This window comes from Pseudorasbora parva, chromosome 16 (genome assembly GCF_024679245.1).
Source record: "Pseudorasbora parva isolate DD20220531a chromosome 16, ASM2467924v1, whole genome shotgun sequence".
NCBI lineage: Eukaryota > Metazoa > Chordata > Actinopteri > Cypriniformes > Gobionidae > Pseudorasbora > Pseudorasbora parva.
This window is the reverse complement of record NC_090187.1, coordinates 5324766-5344539: the sequence shown is the minus strand read 5'-3', so window position 1 is coordinate 5344539 and position 19774 is coordinate 5324766. Positions and strand designations below refer to the sequence as shown.

General features: G+C 38.3%; 1 protein-coding gene across 1 annotated transcript; it reads right to left on the bottom strand.

Moving 5' to 3' along the window:
• Positions 1-1022: 1022 nt before the first annotated feature.
• prx (periaxin) lies at positions 1023-18557 on the bottom strand. The gene is made up of 10 exons (XM_067420188.1): positions 18540-18557; positions 17845-17854; positions 16642-16691; positions 16431-16538; positions 15626-15751; positions 14431-14596; positions 14038-14231; positions 7378-13900; positions 6721-7254; positions 1023-6537 (listed from the first exon to the last, which is right to left on the bottom strand). The coding sequence occupies exons 1-10, from the start codon at positions 18555-18557 to the stop codon at positions 1583-1585; spliced, it is 12684 nt and encodes a 4227-aa protein (XP_067276289.1). The 3' UTR covers positions 1023-1582.
• Between the last annotated feature and the right edge of the window lie 1217 nt (positions 18558-19774).

Sequence of the window (19774 nt, the reverse complement as noted above, 5' to 3'; positions counted from 1 at the left end):
AACTGCACTCAATACAATTCAAAGACCTGCAACGTGGTAACCATATTAAGCACTTTAAATATAATTACAATCATTCATATTTCAATTTTAATTTTTAAAGGGATGGTGCACTTTAAAATATAGGCTTTTTATTTTAATTATACCTTTAAAATATAGGCTACCCATCTTCATGTTGTTCCTGTAACATTTCCTTAGCAGAACGTAAAAATAAAAATAATCACTTATAAGGCCTTTAACACATAAGTTAAATGGGCTATTTTTGAAGAGATATTTATGGTGTTTAGTTGTATAGCCTAACAACTCGTGTCCTTTTTAAAGTAATTGCATGGACAAAAACAAACAACATTCTTCAAAATGTCTGCTTTTGCGTTTTCATGGGAGAAAGTAACATGGGGTTTGAACAACACAACACATAGGGCTAGTACATGACGACTGAAATAAACTTTTTGAGTAATTTTTCCTTTTAATGCTTTCACTATTTGGTCAGTTTTGTCATTCAAAAAACATTTTTAGATGTGTTCAGTAATACTGTATATTGCAATCTTGAGAAAATACAAACTTTGTATTGTTTGTAATTTTGTTTGCCATGTTAGTTTCAGAATTGAACCACTACTTGTTCTGCTGTAGTTGTGTGAAAAAAATGTAAATGATAAACATCAGGAAATAATTAGGTAAAACAAATTAAAATATTAATATTTTATTTAAGTGTTCTATTTTTGCATAAGATGGAGATAAGCATCATCTAAATGATGGTTTCAGAAAAGCAACACATTACAAACATGCAGTTCAGTAATGAAACCTTACTTAAAAATAATATACATATACATAATCCTAGCATGTATCCTAGGCTAAATCCACCAACACAAGAGCTCATTTTAAAAAGGGTTTTTTTTTTTTGCTTTTTTTTTTCACACAGTGTTCTTGAACAGAAAAAGGCAATCTGGTGTATATATATATATATATATATATATATATATATATATATATATATATATATATATATATATATATATATATACTTTGAATTTATCACAAAAGTATCCATTACAAAAATACTCAACATCACAGGCTTCCTCTTTAGTGTCTTATCTGTACAGATCATGCATATAAATATGTAAAAATAGTACAAATATTTCAGCATCTAAAATAAACAGTTCCATAACAACCACATAGACAAACCAGGCATCAAAAAAAAGCAAAGCAATATTTCCAAAATGCTGTAAAATTCTACAATTCAAATGGCATACTGTGCTAAGACTGCACAATAAAAGCAACAAAAAAAAAAAAGTAATATGTCTAAATGACTGTATCTTTTGCACAGATTTGTGCCTGTGTTGTATGTTTCTTATCTACAACAAAATATGCTTGATCAGAGAAATATTCAGTGGCATGAAAATAAGGTCTAAAATTATTAAAAATACTCTTTTTGTAGCAACATTTTCTTTATGCATAAGTTGTGTTTTTTGTTATTATTAAAATATATAAATAATACATTATACTGAAACAATTGCCACTTTATATGGCCAATATATTATTACACTAGCAGCTGTATGTCATAGTTCTGAATCTGTAACTGAGAAGCTTACGGTTTAGAACTGCTACTTTTTGTTTCTGTATACTTTGTTGTCTTAGTCACTACAGTAAGAGTTCCCTCTGATTTAGTAATCAAATGCTCTGAGGACATTTCATGGGTCAAATATTCAACACTTGGCATCTTCATATAGAAACCTCCAGAGGCTTCCTCGCTTGAACAAGGAAGAGAGGACTTGCTTGGTTTGGGAGAACTTTCTGGTGTGATGTGAAGGATGCCAGTAGAATGGGGACTAAGGGTAACCTTGGGTACTTTGAACCATGTTGCTTCCTCTCTTTCTTCACTCTTATTTACGGAGACAAATCCAGCTGATATTGTTGATATTGGGGACTCTGATCCCTCCCGTTCTGCTAGCATTTCAGTCCTTGCTTTTGAATACACTAAAGTATCAGTCTCTCTCTCTGTGCTTTCCCATGAGGTCTCCTTCCTGAGATGTGTCATGCTTGTTTCCATTTCCTCTTGCTGAACTATATCTTTCGAGTAGGGTGAGAAAAATTCCAATTTGGGCAATTTAAGCTTTCCAAGCATTGCTTTTTCATCTTTGTCATCATTTTGACTTGGACTTGTTCCATCATCAGACCCACTTGGTGTTACATCAAACGATCCTCTGTGCCCAGATGAAAATGTGACTTTGGGTAATTTAAGCTTACCAGTTTTTGACTTTCCTTCAGTTTCCACCTCCTCTTCCAAATGCACTGCTTTTCCCTTTTCATTTGATCGAGACTTGCCAAAACTCTGCTTCATTTTTATCTTTGGCAGCTTGTGCTTCTCATCTCCAATTTCTGCACTTGCTTCACCACCTACACTCGCAGAGCTCTCTGTTTGTGGATTCACCATAACAAATACAGCTTTTGTTACCTTTGGCATACGTGGGCCCTCGTACTCTACCTCAGAGTCTACGTTTATAGAGTGACTTTTTGATTGCTGAGTTATGTTAGCTTCAGGTGCACTTAAAGATGGCAGAGGTATCCCAAACTTTGGAATTTTGACTTTACCCGTCTGCTTTTTATCTCCTTCAGAAAGATTAGTGTCAACTTGGGTAGTCTCAATGTCAAAGTCAAGTTCGGGAATTTTTGCTGCTGGTAAATCAACTTTCAAATTTGCATCAGTTCCTTCTTTTAAAAATGTAGCGTCTTTTTTTCCAGGCTTGGTTGTGTCAGTTTCCAAAGCAGATACTTTTAATTTTGGCAGTCCTATATTAAATTTTGATCCTTTAACTTTGGGCCCTTTCATTTTTTCTTTTGGTGCAGTGGGGCTAAGATCCATTTCTGGAAGTTCAGTCTTCTTTTTATTCTTTTTTCCTTGTTTTGATAACTCTAGATCCACAGTAGGGCCCTCTATAGATGTAGTTGGCATCCTCATCTTTTTACCCTTTTTATGTGCATCCTTAAGACCTGCATTAGCAGAAGGAACTGACATGCCTGCCTGTCTTGACTTTTCCATATCTAGGCCTACTTTTGGGATTTTAACATTTGACTCTCCAGTTTTACCTTCTGGTAAAGATATGTGTACCTGTGGACTCTTAATATTAGGCTTTTTTTCATGTTGTCCACCTTCTACTTCCACAGATCCTGAAGCCTCAGCGTCACCTGTTTTGCCATAGGGTAGTGCTATATCCACTTTAGGCATTGTTATTTTTGGTAATTGAATATTGCCACCTTGTTTTTCTGTATCCTCTTGTTGTCCTTCTAATGATATATCTACTTTTGGAGTTTTGATATTAGACACCTTGGATTTCCCTTCTTTGCCACATGCTCCCAGTTCAAGAGTGTCAATGTATTCTATTTTACCATGAGGTAATGAGATATCTACTGTTGGAAGTTCAATTCCTTTACCTTTTCCTTCACCTGCCTGAAGTTCTGGAGCAATGTCTTTAGATTTTATTTTTGAAAGGGATGTATCAGCTGTTGGCATCTTTAATTTTTCACCTTTAATATCAATGTCAGTGTTCGATGTGTCATTTGTCACATGAGGTAATGACATTTCCACTTCTGGCATTCTTAATTTATTTCCCCTTCCAATCTCCACCTCATGGTGACCTGTGTGACCTGTTTTTCCATGCGGAAGTGAAAGGTCTACTTTAGGGATTTTAACATGGGGGAAATTTACCATGCCTCTACTACTTTCAATGTTTAAGTCAGAAGACTCTCCTGATACAAAATGTTTTACCCTAGGCAAGGAAACATCTAAATCAACTTTCGGAACTGATATGTCAATAGTTGGCATCTTAGGAATTTTTAAACTGCCCTCATAACCTCTAATATCTGCTTCAGATACATCAACCTCAGTTTTTGGAAGCAATACCTCACATTCTGGAATATGTGCTGTTGGCAATGATATCTCAACTGCTGGCATTTTGACCTTTCCTTTGTTATCCACTGCAGGCCTTTCCATTTCTACATCTTTGATCTTTGCTTTTGAAGTAGTGGTCTTGAATTTGGGGAATTTGAGCTTGTATCTGACATTGTCATCAGGACCCTCCACTCTGATTTCTGGTTTTGTAATTTCTCCAGTGCCTGCCTTTATCTTCATTTCAGCTTCAGGTCCAATTATTTCAATATCCTTTTTAGATGTTCCAATGGATGACATTTTAATTTTAGACTTATTCATTTTGGCATTTGTTTCCACTGATGGTGATGTTTTTTCTATGTCCAAATCTATTGATAAGCCAGGACTCTCTAGTTCTAGTTTGTCTCCACTTTTAATTTTTCTGCCAAATTTAGGGAGAGAAATTTTGGGAATTTTTACAGAGACATCTGGAACATCAAAACTAGCCCCAGATGATGGTCTTCCACTCTCAGCCTTAAGAAGTTCAATATTTTCTCTATCGCTGCCCTTTGCTTTTGGAAAAGTAAAGTCCAGGTCAACTTTAGGAGCGGATATGTCAACAGTTGGTATTTTCACAGTTGGCAGCCTGATGTTACCACCTAAAGTGGGCTCAGGGACATTTAAGTCACTAATTTTGGCATCAGTAACTTTGGCCCTAGCATCAAAATCATAGGACATTTTAGGTACTGAGATGTCTATGTCTTTCTTCTCTGACCCAACTTTAAGTTCACTCTCTGTCAGTTTCCTTTTTGGCAGAGAGATATCTATAGAGGGCATGTGCAATTTTCCAGCTTTGATATCAGGACCTTCAACATTGATTTCACCTCCTGATGGTTTAAATTTGGGCAAGGAAACGTCCACTTTAGGCATTTCAAATTTCCTTCCTTTTCCTGCATGTCCTTCAACATCTTCACCTCCTCCTGCTTCTCCTTCTGGCAGAGAGATATCTATAGAGGGCATGTGCAATTTTCCAGCTTTAATATTGGGACCTTCAACATTGATTTCACCTCCCGATGGTTTCAATTTTGGCAAGGAAACGTCCACTTTAGGCATTTCAAATTTCCTTCCTTTTCCTGCATGTCCTTCAACATCTACACCTCCTCCTGCTTTTCCTCCTGGCAGAGAGATATCTATAGAGGGCATGTGAAACTTTCCACCTTTGATATCAGGACCTTCAACATTGATTTCACCTCCTGATGGTTTAATTGTAGGCAAGGAAACATCAAATTTAGGCATTTCAAATTTTCCTCCTTTTCCTGTATGTCCTTCAACATCTACACCTCCTCCTGCTTTTCCTTCTGGCAGAGAGATATCTATAGAGGGCATGTGCAATTTTCCAGCTTTAATATCAGGACCTTCAACATTGATTTCACCTCCTGATGGTTTAAATTTTGGCAAGGAAATGTCCACTTTAGGCATTTCAAATTTTCTTCCTTTTCCTGTATGTCCTTTAACATCTACACCTCCTCCTGCTTCTCCTTCTGGCAGAGAGGGCATGTGGAACTTTCCACCTTTGATATCAGGACCTTCAACATTGATTTCACCTCCTGATGGTTTAAATTTGGGCAAGGAAACATCAAATTTAGGCATTTCAAATTTTCCTCCTTTTCCTGTATGTCCTTCAACATCTACACCTCCTCCTGCTTTTCCTTCTGGCAGAGAGATATCTATAGAGGGCATGTGAAACTTTCCACCTTTGATATCAGGACCTTCAACATTGATTTCACCTCCTGATGGTTTAAATTTGGGCAAGGAAACATCAAATTTAGGCATTTCAAATTTTCCTCCTTTTCCTGTATGTCCTTCAACTTCTACACCTCCTGCTTTTCCTTCTGGCAGAGAGATATCTATAGAGGGCATGTGCAATTTTCCAGCATTGATATTGGGACCTTCAACATTCATTTCACCTCCTGATGGTTTAAATTTGGGCAAGGAAACATCAAATTTAGGCATTTCAAATGTTCCTCCTTTTCCTGCATGTCCTTCAACATCGACACCTCCTCCTGCTTTTCCTTCTGGCAGAGAGATATCTATAGAGGGCATGTGAAACTTTCCACCTTTGATATCAGGACCTTCAATATTGATTTCACCTCCTTTTGGTTTAATTTTAGGCAAGGAAACATCAAATTTAGGCATTTCAAATTTCCTTCCTTTTCCTGCATGTCCTTCAACATCTACACCTCCTCCTGCTTTTCCTTCTGGCAGAGAGATATCTATAGAGGGCATGTGAAACTTTCCACCTTTGATATCAGGACCTTCAACATTGATTTCACCTCCTGATGGTTTAAATTTGGGCAAGGAAACATCAAATTTAGGCATTTCAAATTTTCCTCCTTTTCCTGTATGTCCTTCAACTTCTACACCTCCTGCTTTTCCTTCTGGCAGAGAGATATCTATAGAGGGCATGTGCAATTTTCCAGCATTGATATTGGGACCTTCAACATTGATTTCACCTCCTGATGGTTTAAATTTGGGCAAGGAAACATCAAATTTAGGCATTTCAAATGTTCCTCCTTTTCCTGCATGTCCTTCAACATCTACACCTCCTCCTGCTTTTCCTTCTGGCAGAGAGATATCTATAGAGGGCATGTGAAACTTTCCACCTTTGATATCAGGACCTTCAATATTGATTTCACCTCCTTTTGGTTTAATTTTAGGCAAGGAAACATCAAATTTAGGCATTTCAAATTTCCTTCCTTTTCCTGCATGTCCTTCAACATCTACACCTCCTCCTGGTTTTCCTTCTGGCAGAGAGATATCTATAGAGGGCATGTGCAATTTTCCACCTTTGATATCGGGACCTTCAACATTGATTTCACCTCCTGATGGTTTAAATTTTGGCAAGGAAATGTCCACTTTAGGCATTTCAAATTTTCCTCCTTTTCCTGTATGTCCTTCAACATCGACACCTCCTCCCACTTCTCCTTTTGGCAGAGAGATATCTATAGAGGGCATGTGCAATTTTCCAGCTTTGATATCAGGACCTTCAACATTGATTTCACCTCCTTTTGGTTTAATTTTAGGCAAGGAAACATCAAATTTAGGCATTTCAAATTTCCTTCCTTTTCCTGCATGTCCTTCAACATCTACACCTCCTCCCACTTCTCCTTTTGGCAGAGAGATATCTATAGAGGGCATGTGCAATTTTCCACCTTTGATATCAGGACCTTCAACATTGATTTCACCTCCTTTTGGTTTAATTTTAGGCAAGGAAACATCAAATTTAGGCATTTCAAATTTCCTTCCTTTTCCTGCATGTCCTTCAACATCTACACCTCCTCCCACTTCTCCTTTTGGCAGAGAGATATCTATAGAGGGCATGTGCAATTTTCCAGCTTTGATATCGGGACCTTCAACATTGATTTCACCTCCTGATGGTTTAAATTTTGGCAAGGAAATGTCCACTTTAGGCATTTCAAATTTTCCTCCTTTTCCTGGATGTCCTTCAACGTCTACACCTCCTCCTGCTTTTCCTTCTGGCAGAGAGATATCTATAGAGGGCATGTGCAATTTTCCAGCTTTGATATCGGGACCTTCAACATTGATTTCACCTCCTGATGGTTTAAATTTTGGCAAGGAAACGTCCACTTTAGGCATTTCAAATTTTCTTCCTTTTCCTGTATGTCCTTTAACATCTAAACCTCCTCCTGCTTCTCCTTCTGGCAGAGAGGGCATGTGAAACTTTCCACCTTTGATATCAGGACCTTCAACATTGATTTCACCTCCTGATGGTTTAAATTTGGGCAAGGAAACATCAAATTTAGGCATTTCAAATTTTCCTCCTTTTCCTGTATGTCCTTCAACTTCTACACCTCCTCCTGCTTTTCCTTCTGGCAGAGAGATATCTATAGAGGGCATGCGAAACTTTCCACCTTTGATATCAGGACCTTCAACATTGATTTCACCTCCTGATGGTTTAAATTTGGGCAAGGAAACATCAAATTTAGGCATTTCAATTTTTCCTCCTTTTCCTGCATGTCCTTCAACATCTACACCTCCTCCTGCTTTTCCTTCTGGCAGAGAGATATCTATAGAGGGCATGTGAAACTTTCCACCTTTGATATCAGGACCTTCAACATTGATTTCACCTCCTGATGGTTTAAATTTTGGCAAGGAAATGTCCACTTTAGGCATTTCAAATTTTCCTCCTTTTCCTGTATGTCCTTCAACATCGACACCTCCTCCTGCTTTTCCTTCTGGCAGAGAGATATCTATAGAGGGCATGTGAAACTTTCCACCTTTGATATCAGGACCTTCAACATTGATTTCACCTCCTTTTGGTTTAATTTTAGGCAAGGAAACATCAAATTTAGGCATTTCAAATTTCCTTCCTTTTCCTGCATGTCCTTCAACATCTACACCTCCTCCTGCTTCTCCTTTTGGCAGAGAGATATCTATAGAGGGCATGTGCAATTTTCCACCTTTGATATCGGGACCTTCAACATTGATTTCACCTCCTGATGGTTTAAATTTTGGCAAGGAAATGTCCACTTTAGGCATTTCAAATTTTCCTCCTTTTCCTGTATGTCCTTCAACATCGACACCTCCTCCTGCTTTTCCTTCTGGCAGAGAGATATCTATAGAGGGCATGTGAAACTTTCCACCTTTGATATCAGGACCTTCAACATTGATTTCACCTCCTTTTGGTTTAATTTTAGGCAAGGAAACATCAAATTTAGGCATTTCAAATTTCCTTCCTTTTCCTGCATGTCCTTCAACATCTACACCTCCTCCTGCTTTTCCTTCTGGCAGAGAGATATCTATAGAGGGCATGTGCAATTTTCCAGCTTTGATATCGGGACCTTCAACATTGATTTCACCTCCTGATGGTTTAAATTTTGGCAAGGAAACGTCCACTTTAGGCATTTCAAATTTTCTTCCTTTTCCTGTATGTCCTTTAACATCTAAACCTCCTCCTGCTTCTCCTTCTGGCAGAGAGGGCATGTGAAACTTTCCACCTTTGATATCAGGACCTACAACATTGATTTCACCTCCTGATGGTTTAAATTTGGGCAAGGAAACATCAAATTTAGGCATTTCAAATGTTCCTCCTTTTCCTTTATGTCCTTCAACATCTACACCTCCTCCTGCTTTTCCTTCTGGCAGAGAGATATCTATAGAGGGCATGTGCAATTTTCCAGCTTTGATATCGGGACCTTCAACATTGATTTCACCTCCTGATGGTTTAAATTTGGGCAAGGAAACATCAAATTTAGGCATTTCAAATTTTCCTCCTTTTCCTGCATGTCCTTCAACATCTACACCTCCTCCTGCTTTTCCTTCTGGCAGAGAGATATCTATAGAGGGCATGCGAAACTTTCCACCTTTGATATCAGGACCTTCAACATTGATTTCACCTCCTTTTGGTTTAATTTTAGGCAAGGAAACATCAAATTTAGGCATTTCAAATTTTCCTCCTTTTCCTGTATGTCCTTCAACATCTACACCTCCTCCTGCTTTTCCTTCTGGCAGAGAGATATCTATAGAGGGCATGTGCAATTTTCCACCTTTGATATCGGGACCTTCAACATTGATTTCACCTCCTGATGGTTTAAATTTTGGCAAGGAAATGTCCACTTTAGGCATTTCAAATTTTCCTCCTTTTCCTGTATGTCCTTCAACGTCTACACCTCCTCCTGCTTTTCCTTCTGGCAGAGAGATATCTATAGAGGGCATGTGCAATTTTCCAGCTTTGATATCGGGACCTTCAACATTGATTTCACCTCCTGATGGTTTAAATTTTGGGAAGGAAACGTCCACTTTAGGCATTTCAAATTTTCTTCCTTTTCCTGTATGTCCTTTAACATCTATACCTCCTCCTGCTTCTCCTTCTGGCAGAGAGGGCATGTGAATCTTTCCACCTTTGATATCAGGACCTTCAACATTGATTTCACCTCCTGATGGTTTAATTTTAGGCAAGGAAACATCAAATTTAGGCATTTCAAATTTCCTTCCTTTTCCTGCATGTCCTGCAACATCTACACCTCCTCCTGCTTCTCCTTCTGGCAGAGAGATATCTATAGAGGGCATGTGAAACTTTCCACCTTTGATATCAGGACCTTCAACATTGATTTCACCTCCTGATGGTTTAAATTTGGGCAAGGAAACGTCAAATTTAGGCATTTCAAATTTTCCTCCTTTTCCTGCATGTCCTTCAACATCTACACCTCCTCCTACTTTTCCACCTGGCAGAGAGATATCTATAGAAGGCATGTGCACTTTTCCAGTTTTGATATCAGGACCTTCAACGTTGATTTCACCTCCTGATGGTTTAAATTTTGGCAAGGAAATGTCCAATTTAGGCATTTCAAATTTTCCTCCTTTTCCTGTATGTCCTTTAACATCTACACCTCCTCCTGCTTCTCCTTCTGGCAGAGAGATATCTATAGAGGGCATGTGCAATTTTCCACCTTTGATATCGGGACCTTCAATATTAATTTCACCTCCTGATGGTTTAATTTTAGGCAAGGAAACATCAAATTTAGGCATTTCAAATTTCCTTCCTTTTCCTGCATGACCTTCAACTTCTACACCTCCTCCCACTTCTCCTTTTGGCAGAGAGATATCTATAGAGGGCATGTGGAATTTTCCACCTTTAATATCGGGACCTTCAACATTGATTTCACCTCCTGATGGTTTAAATTTTGGCAAGGAAACATCAAATTTTGGCATTTCAAATTCTCCTCCTTTTCCTGCATGTCCTTCAACATCTACACCTCCTCCTGCTTTTCCTTCTGGCAGAGAGATATCTATGGAGGGCATGTGCAATTTTCCAGATTTGATATCAGGACCTTCAACATTGATTTCACCTCCTGATGGTTTAAATTTTGGCAAGGAAACATCAAATTTAGGCATTTTAAATTTCCTTCCTTTTCCTGCATGTCCTTCAACATCTACACCTCCTTCTGCTTCTCCTTCTGGCAGAGAGATATCTATAGAGGGCATGTGCAATTTTCCACCTTTAATATTGGGACCTTCAACATTGATTTCACGTCCTGATGGTTTAAATTTTGGCAAGGAAACATCAAATTTTGGCATTTCAAATTGTCCTCCTTTTCGTACATGTCCGTCAACATCTACACCTCCTCCCACTTCTCCTTCTGGCAGAGAGATATCTATAGAGGGGATATGAGTCTTTCCACCTTTGATATCAGGACCTCCTATTTCGATTTTACCCCCAGATGGTTTAAATTTGGGCAAGGAAACGTCCACTTTCGGCATTTCAAATTGTCCTCCTATTTCTACATGTCCTTCAACATCTACACCTCCTCCTGCTTTTCCTCCTGGCAGAGAGATATCTATAGAGGGCATGTGAAACTTTCCACCTTTGATATCAGGACCTTCAACATTGATTTCACCTCCTGATGGTTTCATTTTAGGCAAGGAAACGTCAAATTTAGGCATTTCAAATTTTCCTCCTTTTCCTGCATGTCCTTCAACATCTAAATCTCCTCCTGCTTTTCCTTCTGGCAGAGAGATATCTATAGAGGGCATGTGAAACTTCCCATCTTTACTTTCCACTATATTTTTGTCTTCAATGTCAGTGTGTCCTTTCACCTTCCCTTTTGGAAAGGACATTTCAATTGATGGCATATTTATCTTTTCTCCTTGGATCTGAGGAGGTTCAGCTCTCATTTTTCCTTCGGGAGCTTTAACATTTGGCAGTGAAACTCTTGGCATTTCAAACTTTATATCTGTTCCAGAATGGCATTCCATATTAATGTTTGTCTCAATTTTATTTTTAGGCAAAGTAATGTCAATGGAAGGTGTGTGAACTCTGCTTCCTTTTAACTCAGGTCCTTCAACATTGACTTTCACTGGTTTAGATTTAATCCTTGGAAGTGAAAGATCTATTTTGGGCAATTGAAACTTTCCTCCCTTTTTGACAGTGCCATCTCCCTTTACTTTCCCTTGAGGAAGAGAAATGTCAACATCTGGCGTATCTATCTTTCCACCCTTAACTTCAGGTGCTTCAATATTGATTTCAGTCCCCGTTGATTTCATTTGTGGCAAGTTAATATCCAGTTTTGGCATATCAAATGTCCCTATTTTTCCAGAATGTCTCTTGACATCAACACCTGTGCCTGTTACTTTTGAAAATGATACATCAACGGATGGCATGTTGAATCTTTTGTTGTCAGGCCCTTCAAAACTAATGTCTCCTGATTTGGGCTTAGGTTGACTTAAATCAAATTTAGGAAGTTGCAATTTATCTCCATTCTCAACCTCAAGATTAATGTGTTCATGAGTTTTTCCTTTTGGTAATGAAATATCAACTCCAGAAATTCTTACATCATGATTTTCAGAAATTATTTTACCCTCTGGCAATGACATTTTTAGATCAATTTTGGGCATTTCTGCTTTTCCAGAATGACCCTCAACCTCAACACCAGCATCTACTTTTCCTTTTGGTAATGATATATCAACAGATGGCATTTGGAATTTGTCTGGGTCCTCAGTATTGATTTCACCTGTGGATAATTTCATTTTGGGAAGTGAAACATCTAAATGTGGCATTTTGACTTTGCCCCCTTTCCCAGACAGTTCTCCAACCTCAACATTTCCCTCTGTTTTGCCTTTAGGAAGTGACATTTCTATTGATGGCTTACTTAATTTTCCTGCTTTTATTTCAGGCCCCTCAGTATTACCATGCTCAGGTAATTTCACATTAGGTAAGGAGACATCTATGCTAGGCATTTTAAACTTACCCCCTTTTCTAAACTGGCCTTCAGTATCTGCACCTCCCTGTAAATTTTGGTTTGGTAAAGAAATGTCAACATTTGCTCCTTCTGCTTTACCTTTTGGTAATGAAATACTGATATTTGGCTTGTGAAATTTTCCCATTTTTGCTTCAGGTACTTCAACCATGACTTCACCCTCAGGGGGCGTTATTTTTGGAAGAGATATGTCTATTTTTTTCACTTCAAATTTTACCCCTGTACTTGCATGTCCCTCAGTATCAATGTTTTTTGCAGCCATCTTTGGTAATGACACATCTAATGTAGGAAGACCAATGTCCACATCTGATGTCTCTATCTTGGGCACTGCAATGTCAAGTTTGGGGAAAGAAATCATATGCTCTTTGACCATGGATCCATCAATGTCATCTCCAATTTTTTGTTTTGCATCAAGGTTTAGCTTTGGCAATGATGTGTCAAGGTCAGCATCTTTGAATTCAGTTGTGCCCTTCATTTTTGAGAGATGCAAGTCCATATCCACATTTGGTGGTGTGATGTCAATCGTGGGCATTTTCAGTTTATTTTCATATGTGTCATTTTGTTTATTTGTCTCTCCATCAATTTCATCAGAATGACAAGAAAGTCTTACCTTTGGCAGTTTGAACTTTGGGATTGTCATCTTTGTATCTGAGACATCCAGATTCATTGTCGGCATTTTTATCACCTGACCCTCTCCTTTTCCTTTAACATGAACCTCAAGATTAGGAACATTAGTTTGAGCTTTGCCTTGAGGCGTATTCAAATCACTCTCTACTGACGGAGGCCTAATTTTGGCCTCTAGGTCTTTCACCTCAAAACTGTCATTTGAAGATTGTACCTCTAATTTTGACTTTTTCAATTTGGGGAAATTCAATCCAAATTTTGGACCTTTTGCCTTGATCTTCAGCTTTGCTCCAGAGGCCTCTCCCTCATCTGTTGCAACATCAACATTGACATTCCTTTCACCAAGAGCAGCATCTGTGGCTTTTATTTTTGGAGATCTGATATTCCTCTTCTTCTTGCTACTAGCGATCACGCCCTCCAGATGTCCTGATACATCTGTAGTGGCCCTCTCACCTTTCCTCATCTTAAACTTTGGAAAAACAAACTCAACATCAACTGGACTGAGGTCTGATTTGCCTGGCAAGCCCTCAATGTCCAGCTCTGCCCGTGCTCTTGCTTTTTTGTTCTCTTTCAGTCTTTTCAATCCAAATCTTCCTCCTCTCCTTTTCTTGGCTTTGAATGGTTTCACACTTTTGACGCTCTGCAAGAGAAAGTTTATCATTCCTTCTAGTTTTCTACTGTTGTAATTACTTTTGTATATTAATATGAATTCACTTTGGGAAATACTGTGGATGTTCAAAAAGTCATTCTATTGTATAGCAATATTTCAGCATGTACCATTCTTTGCATCTTGGCCTTAGGTCCTCTGAGCTCAAGATTTTGTGCACCTGGACGTATGCTGACTTCACTTCCTGGCACAGTCCTCTTCAAAAAGAAGGACACTTTGTAGGGTTCTGCACACTGAAGAATTTTTAATGCGTCCTCATATTTCACGTTATCAAAATACACCCTGGCACTTAGCAGTTGATCTCCTGCAATAACACATCATCAAAAATTATTTATAACTTACATGATTTCTCTTAGTACATCAGGAAACACAATGAATTCAGTACACCCGTATACAGCATGGAAATGTGTATTTTTAAAGATTGTGAGGTTAAAGTTGGTCCTCCCATTTGTCTCGAGTATTTGACGTTGTACTTTGTAATGTAAAATACAATCCCTGGGTACCTTTCTGTAGGCTGAGGTGCTTCGCTGCTGGGGAGTCTCTCAAGACCTCTTTGATGAAGATGCCATGCTCTCCTCCACCCACCACACTGTACCCACTAGCTCCAACTTCAGCCTGTGTTTCAACAACCACTTCCACGAGCTCTGACAACTGGTTTTCCTTTTCCACCTGCTCATAACATTTACAAAGTAAAAATGCACAATGGTGAAGGGTGAGGGTCAAATAAGTAATTTCATTTCAAAAAACGGTTTCTAAGGATGTGTTCACATTTGGTATGTTTGGTTCGCTTAAAACGAACCCTGGAGATTGCTCTGTAAGTGCAGTTCATTTGAATAAGTGTGAATGCTGCCATCCGAACCCTAGTGGGCACCAAACAAGCGGGCTGAGACTGCTGAAAAGATGACAGCAGGTCTTCGTTTGTGTGTGTGACGGAGGGATTCCTGTGGCTGTTTTGACTCCTTTACACATTTTATAAGCTCTTCACGAGTTCTCAGCGGGTCAAAATACCATCATATGTAGGCTACACACACACAATTTTAGCCCAGCACACAGCTTTGTTTTGGATGTTCAGTAATTTCCATCCCAAAATAGGCAATACTTCATAAAAGCCGACCAATCAGGTTGTGAACGTATTCCTTTGCCTTTAGGTTCGTTGATGAAAATGTCAATATGATTGCTAAGCAGTTCTAGGACGAAATGTTTTTGTATTTTTTGGTCTGGACCAAACAAATCGGTAACACTTTACATTAAGGTTGTATAAGTTAACATTAATGAATGCATTAGTTAACATGAACTAACCATGAACAACACCTCTGTTAAAAATTCAGATGTTCATGGTTTGTTCATGTTAGTTCACAGTGCTAAACTAATGTTGACAAGATTTTAATAATGCATTAGTAAATGTTGAAATTAACAAAGATAAATAAATAAATAAATACATAAATGCTTTATTAGTGCAGTTCATTATTAGTTCAAGTCAACTTATGTAGTTAACTAATGTTAACTAAAGAACCTTATTGTAAAGTGTTACCAATGAAACAAGTGAACCCGAACTAAAAGTGTGAACACACCCTAAGGGTTTCTAAAAGCTATTAGTCTTACATAGCACTAATAATTGCTTTGAGTGGTATACCATCATATTTTCATATGAGCTTAAGATTTTCACACTGTATTTCACAACAGTGCTTTTTTTCTTACCCCATTCTTAATGTCTGTGTTGGAGGGTTCCTCCATGTCTGTGAGGGTGGATTGTGTGGCTCTAAGCTGGCTTCTCTTCCGACTCAAAACTTGTTTTAGTTCTGCATGAAGTTTTTCCTTCTGAACCTTAGAAACAAATGTGGAATTAAGATTGAGATGTTAGAAATCCACATCTCCAAATGGCTGGCTCACATAAGCCCTTTTTGCACCGGGCAGTTCTAGCAACTTAATAGGAAATAGCCACCAGGGTTTCCCCAGGAACTAAAGGTTCCCCTAGGGCTGTTTTCCCAGTTGCATTGGCACCGCCATTAGGAACTCGTTGTGACTTTTATTTTGACAGCGCTGAGCATGCCAGAGCTTGAGTAAACAACTCTCACATTCTCCGTCTTCATTAGTTTATGATCTGTTTAAGTGTCTTTTCTAATATGCTATTAGATATATCTGTTACAAAGTAGAAGGTAAACAGTGTATGAAAAAATATTAGCATTTGCTAATATTACTGCTGCTAGCTGAGCAGAAATACATCATTTTTCCTTCGGTCACCTCAAAGTTGCGTTGGATATTCTCCTTAGCTTAGGTTGATAGGTCCATCTATCACTGTTTTCATAGTCATAGAGTCAGTTTATGGAGTAAATATATAGTTTATAATCTGTGTGTGTATACAGCTTCTTTTTTTATGGTGGGTACTGGTGCTTTGTGTGTATTTTGCCAATCAGCGTACACTTACGTCACTGGTGGTTCCTATTGTACTGGGTTATACCCTACTCTGAGCCCCAGAGCTTGGAATTATATTTGTAATACTCACAATTCGCTCTGGGCTGTCCTGTTCATCAGCAGAGATGCTGTGGTGTGTACTTAGATGAGGGCCAAAGGGTGGTTTATCTGAGGGGGGAGAGCGTCTTTTGCTGTTTACCTAATTGTAAAGTGGCAAACAAGGCAGAGATAAGATCAATAAAATAAAACAGCCACCTTCTATTGGCTTTAAAGTGGTAATGGTTTGGCAAGTGGCTACCTACGGGTGAATCTCTGGCTTCTGTATTCCCATGACTTTCCTCTCTGTCAGAGTCTGAAATTAGAGCAAGTTTACAGTGTCAGCAGCTGTCAGTCAACAATGCCAGCATTTTTTATAATTTTCACAAAATGTCATGGCCTCTTGAATATCTTGTTGTATGAATAAGCTGAACATGCAATATCATGCAGACTCTCTGCTTTTTTTTTTTCAACACTTAAATGCGGTTTCATAAAAAAGCAACATTTTGAGCAAAATGAGTGAATGAGATCAGATTTAGAACGATGATCAAAACACAAATGGAGTAGATTGAGTTCATCAACATCCCCAAAGCTTCAGTCCTGGAGCTCGTCCTCGGTCGACATATCAGTAACATTAGGCAATTTTGTTTTATATGCTGTTTAATGTTGATGATTGTGTTATTTTACATATGCTATTGCTTGTTTCTGCTGCTTCTTCGCCTGTGTTTTGATCTGGAAATTCAGTAGTCAGAAGATGTGCAATAGTGCCTCTACTCTTTAACAGTGAAAACACAGAAAGTCATAAATTTCCATCAATGGCAGGGAAAGGGTTAAGACTATAAGTGCATCTTTGTTTGTATTTCATAATTACTTACATTGCCTTTTCATTAATGTTATATTTTCTGTACATAGTTTTTTAAAAATACTGTAAAGATTTGGAGTACTACAATTTACTATGCACATCCAATATAATTAAGTGCAAGGGTGTTAAGAAGTATTTTGTGCTTCTGATTTGCTGTCACACATCACAGTTTACACCTGGTTGTAAAATTCATCTTAAATGTGTCTTCTGTGGCTAACATGCTGTGTTTGAATTCCAAGGGTAAAGGGGGTCTAATTTCATGACTGAATACTTGCTTAGCCCTCTTTGCATGGTTATGATGTGCAAAATAATATTTAAGCCTTGATCCGTGATCCTCTTGAAACGTATTAAACCCTTTGAATGATATTTCCAGACCTTAATGTGTGTCTTCAGCGTTGGCTAGCATAAACCTCAACTGTGTTGTTATCTATGAGACTAAAAAAGATCATCAGGTTAGTAGGCCTGGTGTCCTCTCTCAATCTGCATGGTTCTCATTCCTCATTCGGCAGTGGTGTCTGGTATCTGTCTCTGCCGTAAGAGTGCGTAGCAACATCAAGAGATCTGCAGACCAGCGAGTGGGTTATTTCTAATGGGCTCAGACACCCACATTGGATAACCTGTTACACAAGACAGGAACACATAACATAGCGCTAGCTAGCAGGTGTTCTGTTATCACTGTACCAGCTGGGTGCTTTCCTATTTTTTGTCTTATTTAGTCCCACAACCCCATGAATGTAACTCATGTTATACTACTGTTATATATGTCAGTCACTTTTATAAAATAAAAGCAGTTAACATTGTTGGTTTCCTTTAAAAGTAACTGCAAAAATCCGGCAAAATTATATTGGTATATGCATGTCAGCAATGGACTGTCTATCATTCCAGAGTTTCCCTGCCTACGTCCTGACACCCCACAACCCTACATAGGAAAAGAGTTTGGAAAATGGATGGATGGATGTGTGTGTGTGTGTGCGTGTGTATTTGTGTGTTTCTGTTTGTGAGTGAAAAAGGCAGCTGTTCCCCAGTGATGCTATGTGTCCAGAGGAGTGGACAGAAGACTGGAATGGAGCTGCACATAACTGATCTTTATATAAACATGCGCTGGCCTGACCTACATGTGCTTCTTTAATGACAGAGTTGTTAACTCTAGAGATCCTACAAATGGTGCCATACATGTAACAGGCAAGCCAGGTACACATCAGTCAAACACAACGGCACTTATCACTTGCTAACGAATGCCTCCGTTTTGTAATTAAAGGGTTAGTTCACCCAAAAATGAAAATTCTGTCATTAATTACTTACCCTAATGTTGTTGTTCATCTTCGGAACACAAATGAAGATATTTTTGTTAAAATCCAATGGCTCAGAAAGGCCTTTATTGACATCAATGTCACATCTTCTCTCAAGACCCATTAAGGCACTAAAGACGTCGTTACAAAGCCCATCTCACTACAGCGGCTCTACAATCATTTTATGAAGCGACGAGAATAGTTTTTGTGCGCAAAAAAAACAACAACAACAGAATAGCGACTTGTATAGCGATTTCAAAACAGCTTTCTGAAGCCTCGGAGCTCATGAATCAGCGTTTCGGATCACCAAAGTTACGTGATTTCAGCAGTTTGGCGGTTTGACAAGCGACCTGAAACATGAATTGATACGCTGATTCATAATGCCTCGATGCTTCAGAAAGCTTTGTTTTGAAATCGGTTATCCCTTTATAAGTCATTCAGGGTTTTTTTTGCGCACAAAAACTATTCTCGTCGCTTCATAAAATGATTGTAGAGCCGCTGTAGTGAGATGGGCTTTGTAACGCCGTCTTTAGTGCCTTTATGGGTCTTGAGAGAGGAAATGACATTGGTGTCAATGAAGGCCTTTCTGAGCCATCAGATTTCAACAAAAATATCTTCATTTGTGTTCCTAAGATGAACGGAGGTCTTACGGGTGTCGAACGACATTAGGTAGAGTAATTAATGACAGAATTTTCATTTTTGGGTGAACTAACCCTTTAATACCTGATGTACTTGTGAGAAAAGAAGAAACATTAATTCATACATAGATTAATGGCCCCAACTGATGCGTAATATTGAGAACAGTGATACATAGGGAGATTAAAATGTGACTTTCCACTTCAGAATACACCTAATTGAATTTGTTTATCATTAATTAATTTTTGATCTAAGACCTATAGTAGTGGCCAAAATTGATGCCCAGTCTAGGAAAATCTTTACCCTTTAATCAAATATTATTTAAAATGTGTTAATTTTGTGAGCATATTGTGTAGTTGTGCTTGGAGTCAATTATTTTACTTTTAATATTGCAATGAAATGCATGCAAAAACAAGAAACGAGGGACTATATGCTTTTTTCCTGTCAGCTTTTTGTTTTTCTATATGAATTTTATATATAATATCATCTTGATAATTGAATTGAATTTGTAGGGTTATTAAAAAAACTATTAATATTCTTTCAGGATATCACTTTTGGCCAATACTGTACTTTTGATATTACTGTTTACATTATATAATGTGTATAACACAC

Coding starts and splice junctions, on each gene's coding strand:
- prx (XM_067420188.1), bottom strand. Junction 16,539..16,641: donor CAGAAGCCAGAGATTCACCC/GTAGGTAGCCAC, acceptor CTTTACAATTAG/GTAAACAGCAAAAGACGCTC. Junction 6,538..6,720: donor AGGTGAAATCAATGTTGAAG/GTCCCGATATCA, acceptor TCAATATTGAAG/GTCCTGATATCAAAGGTGGA.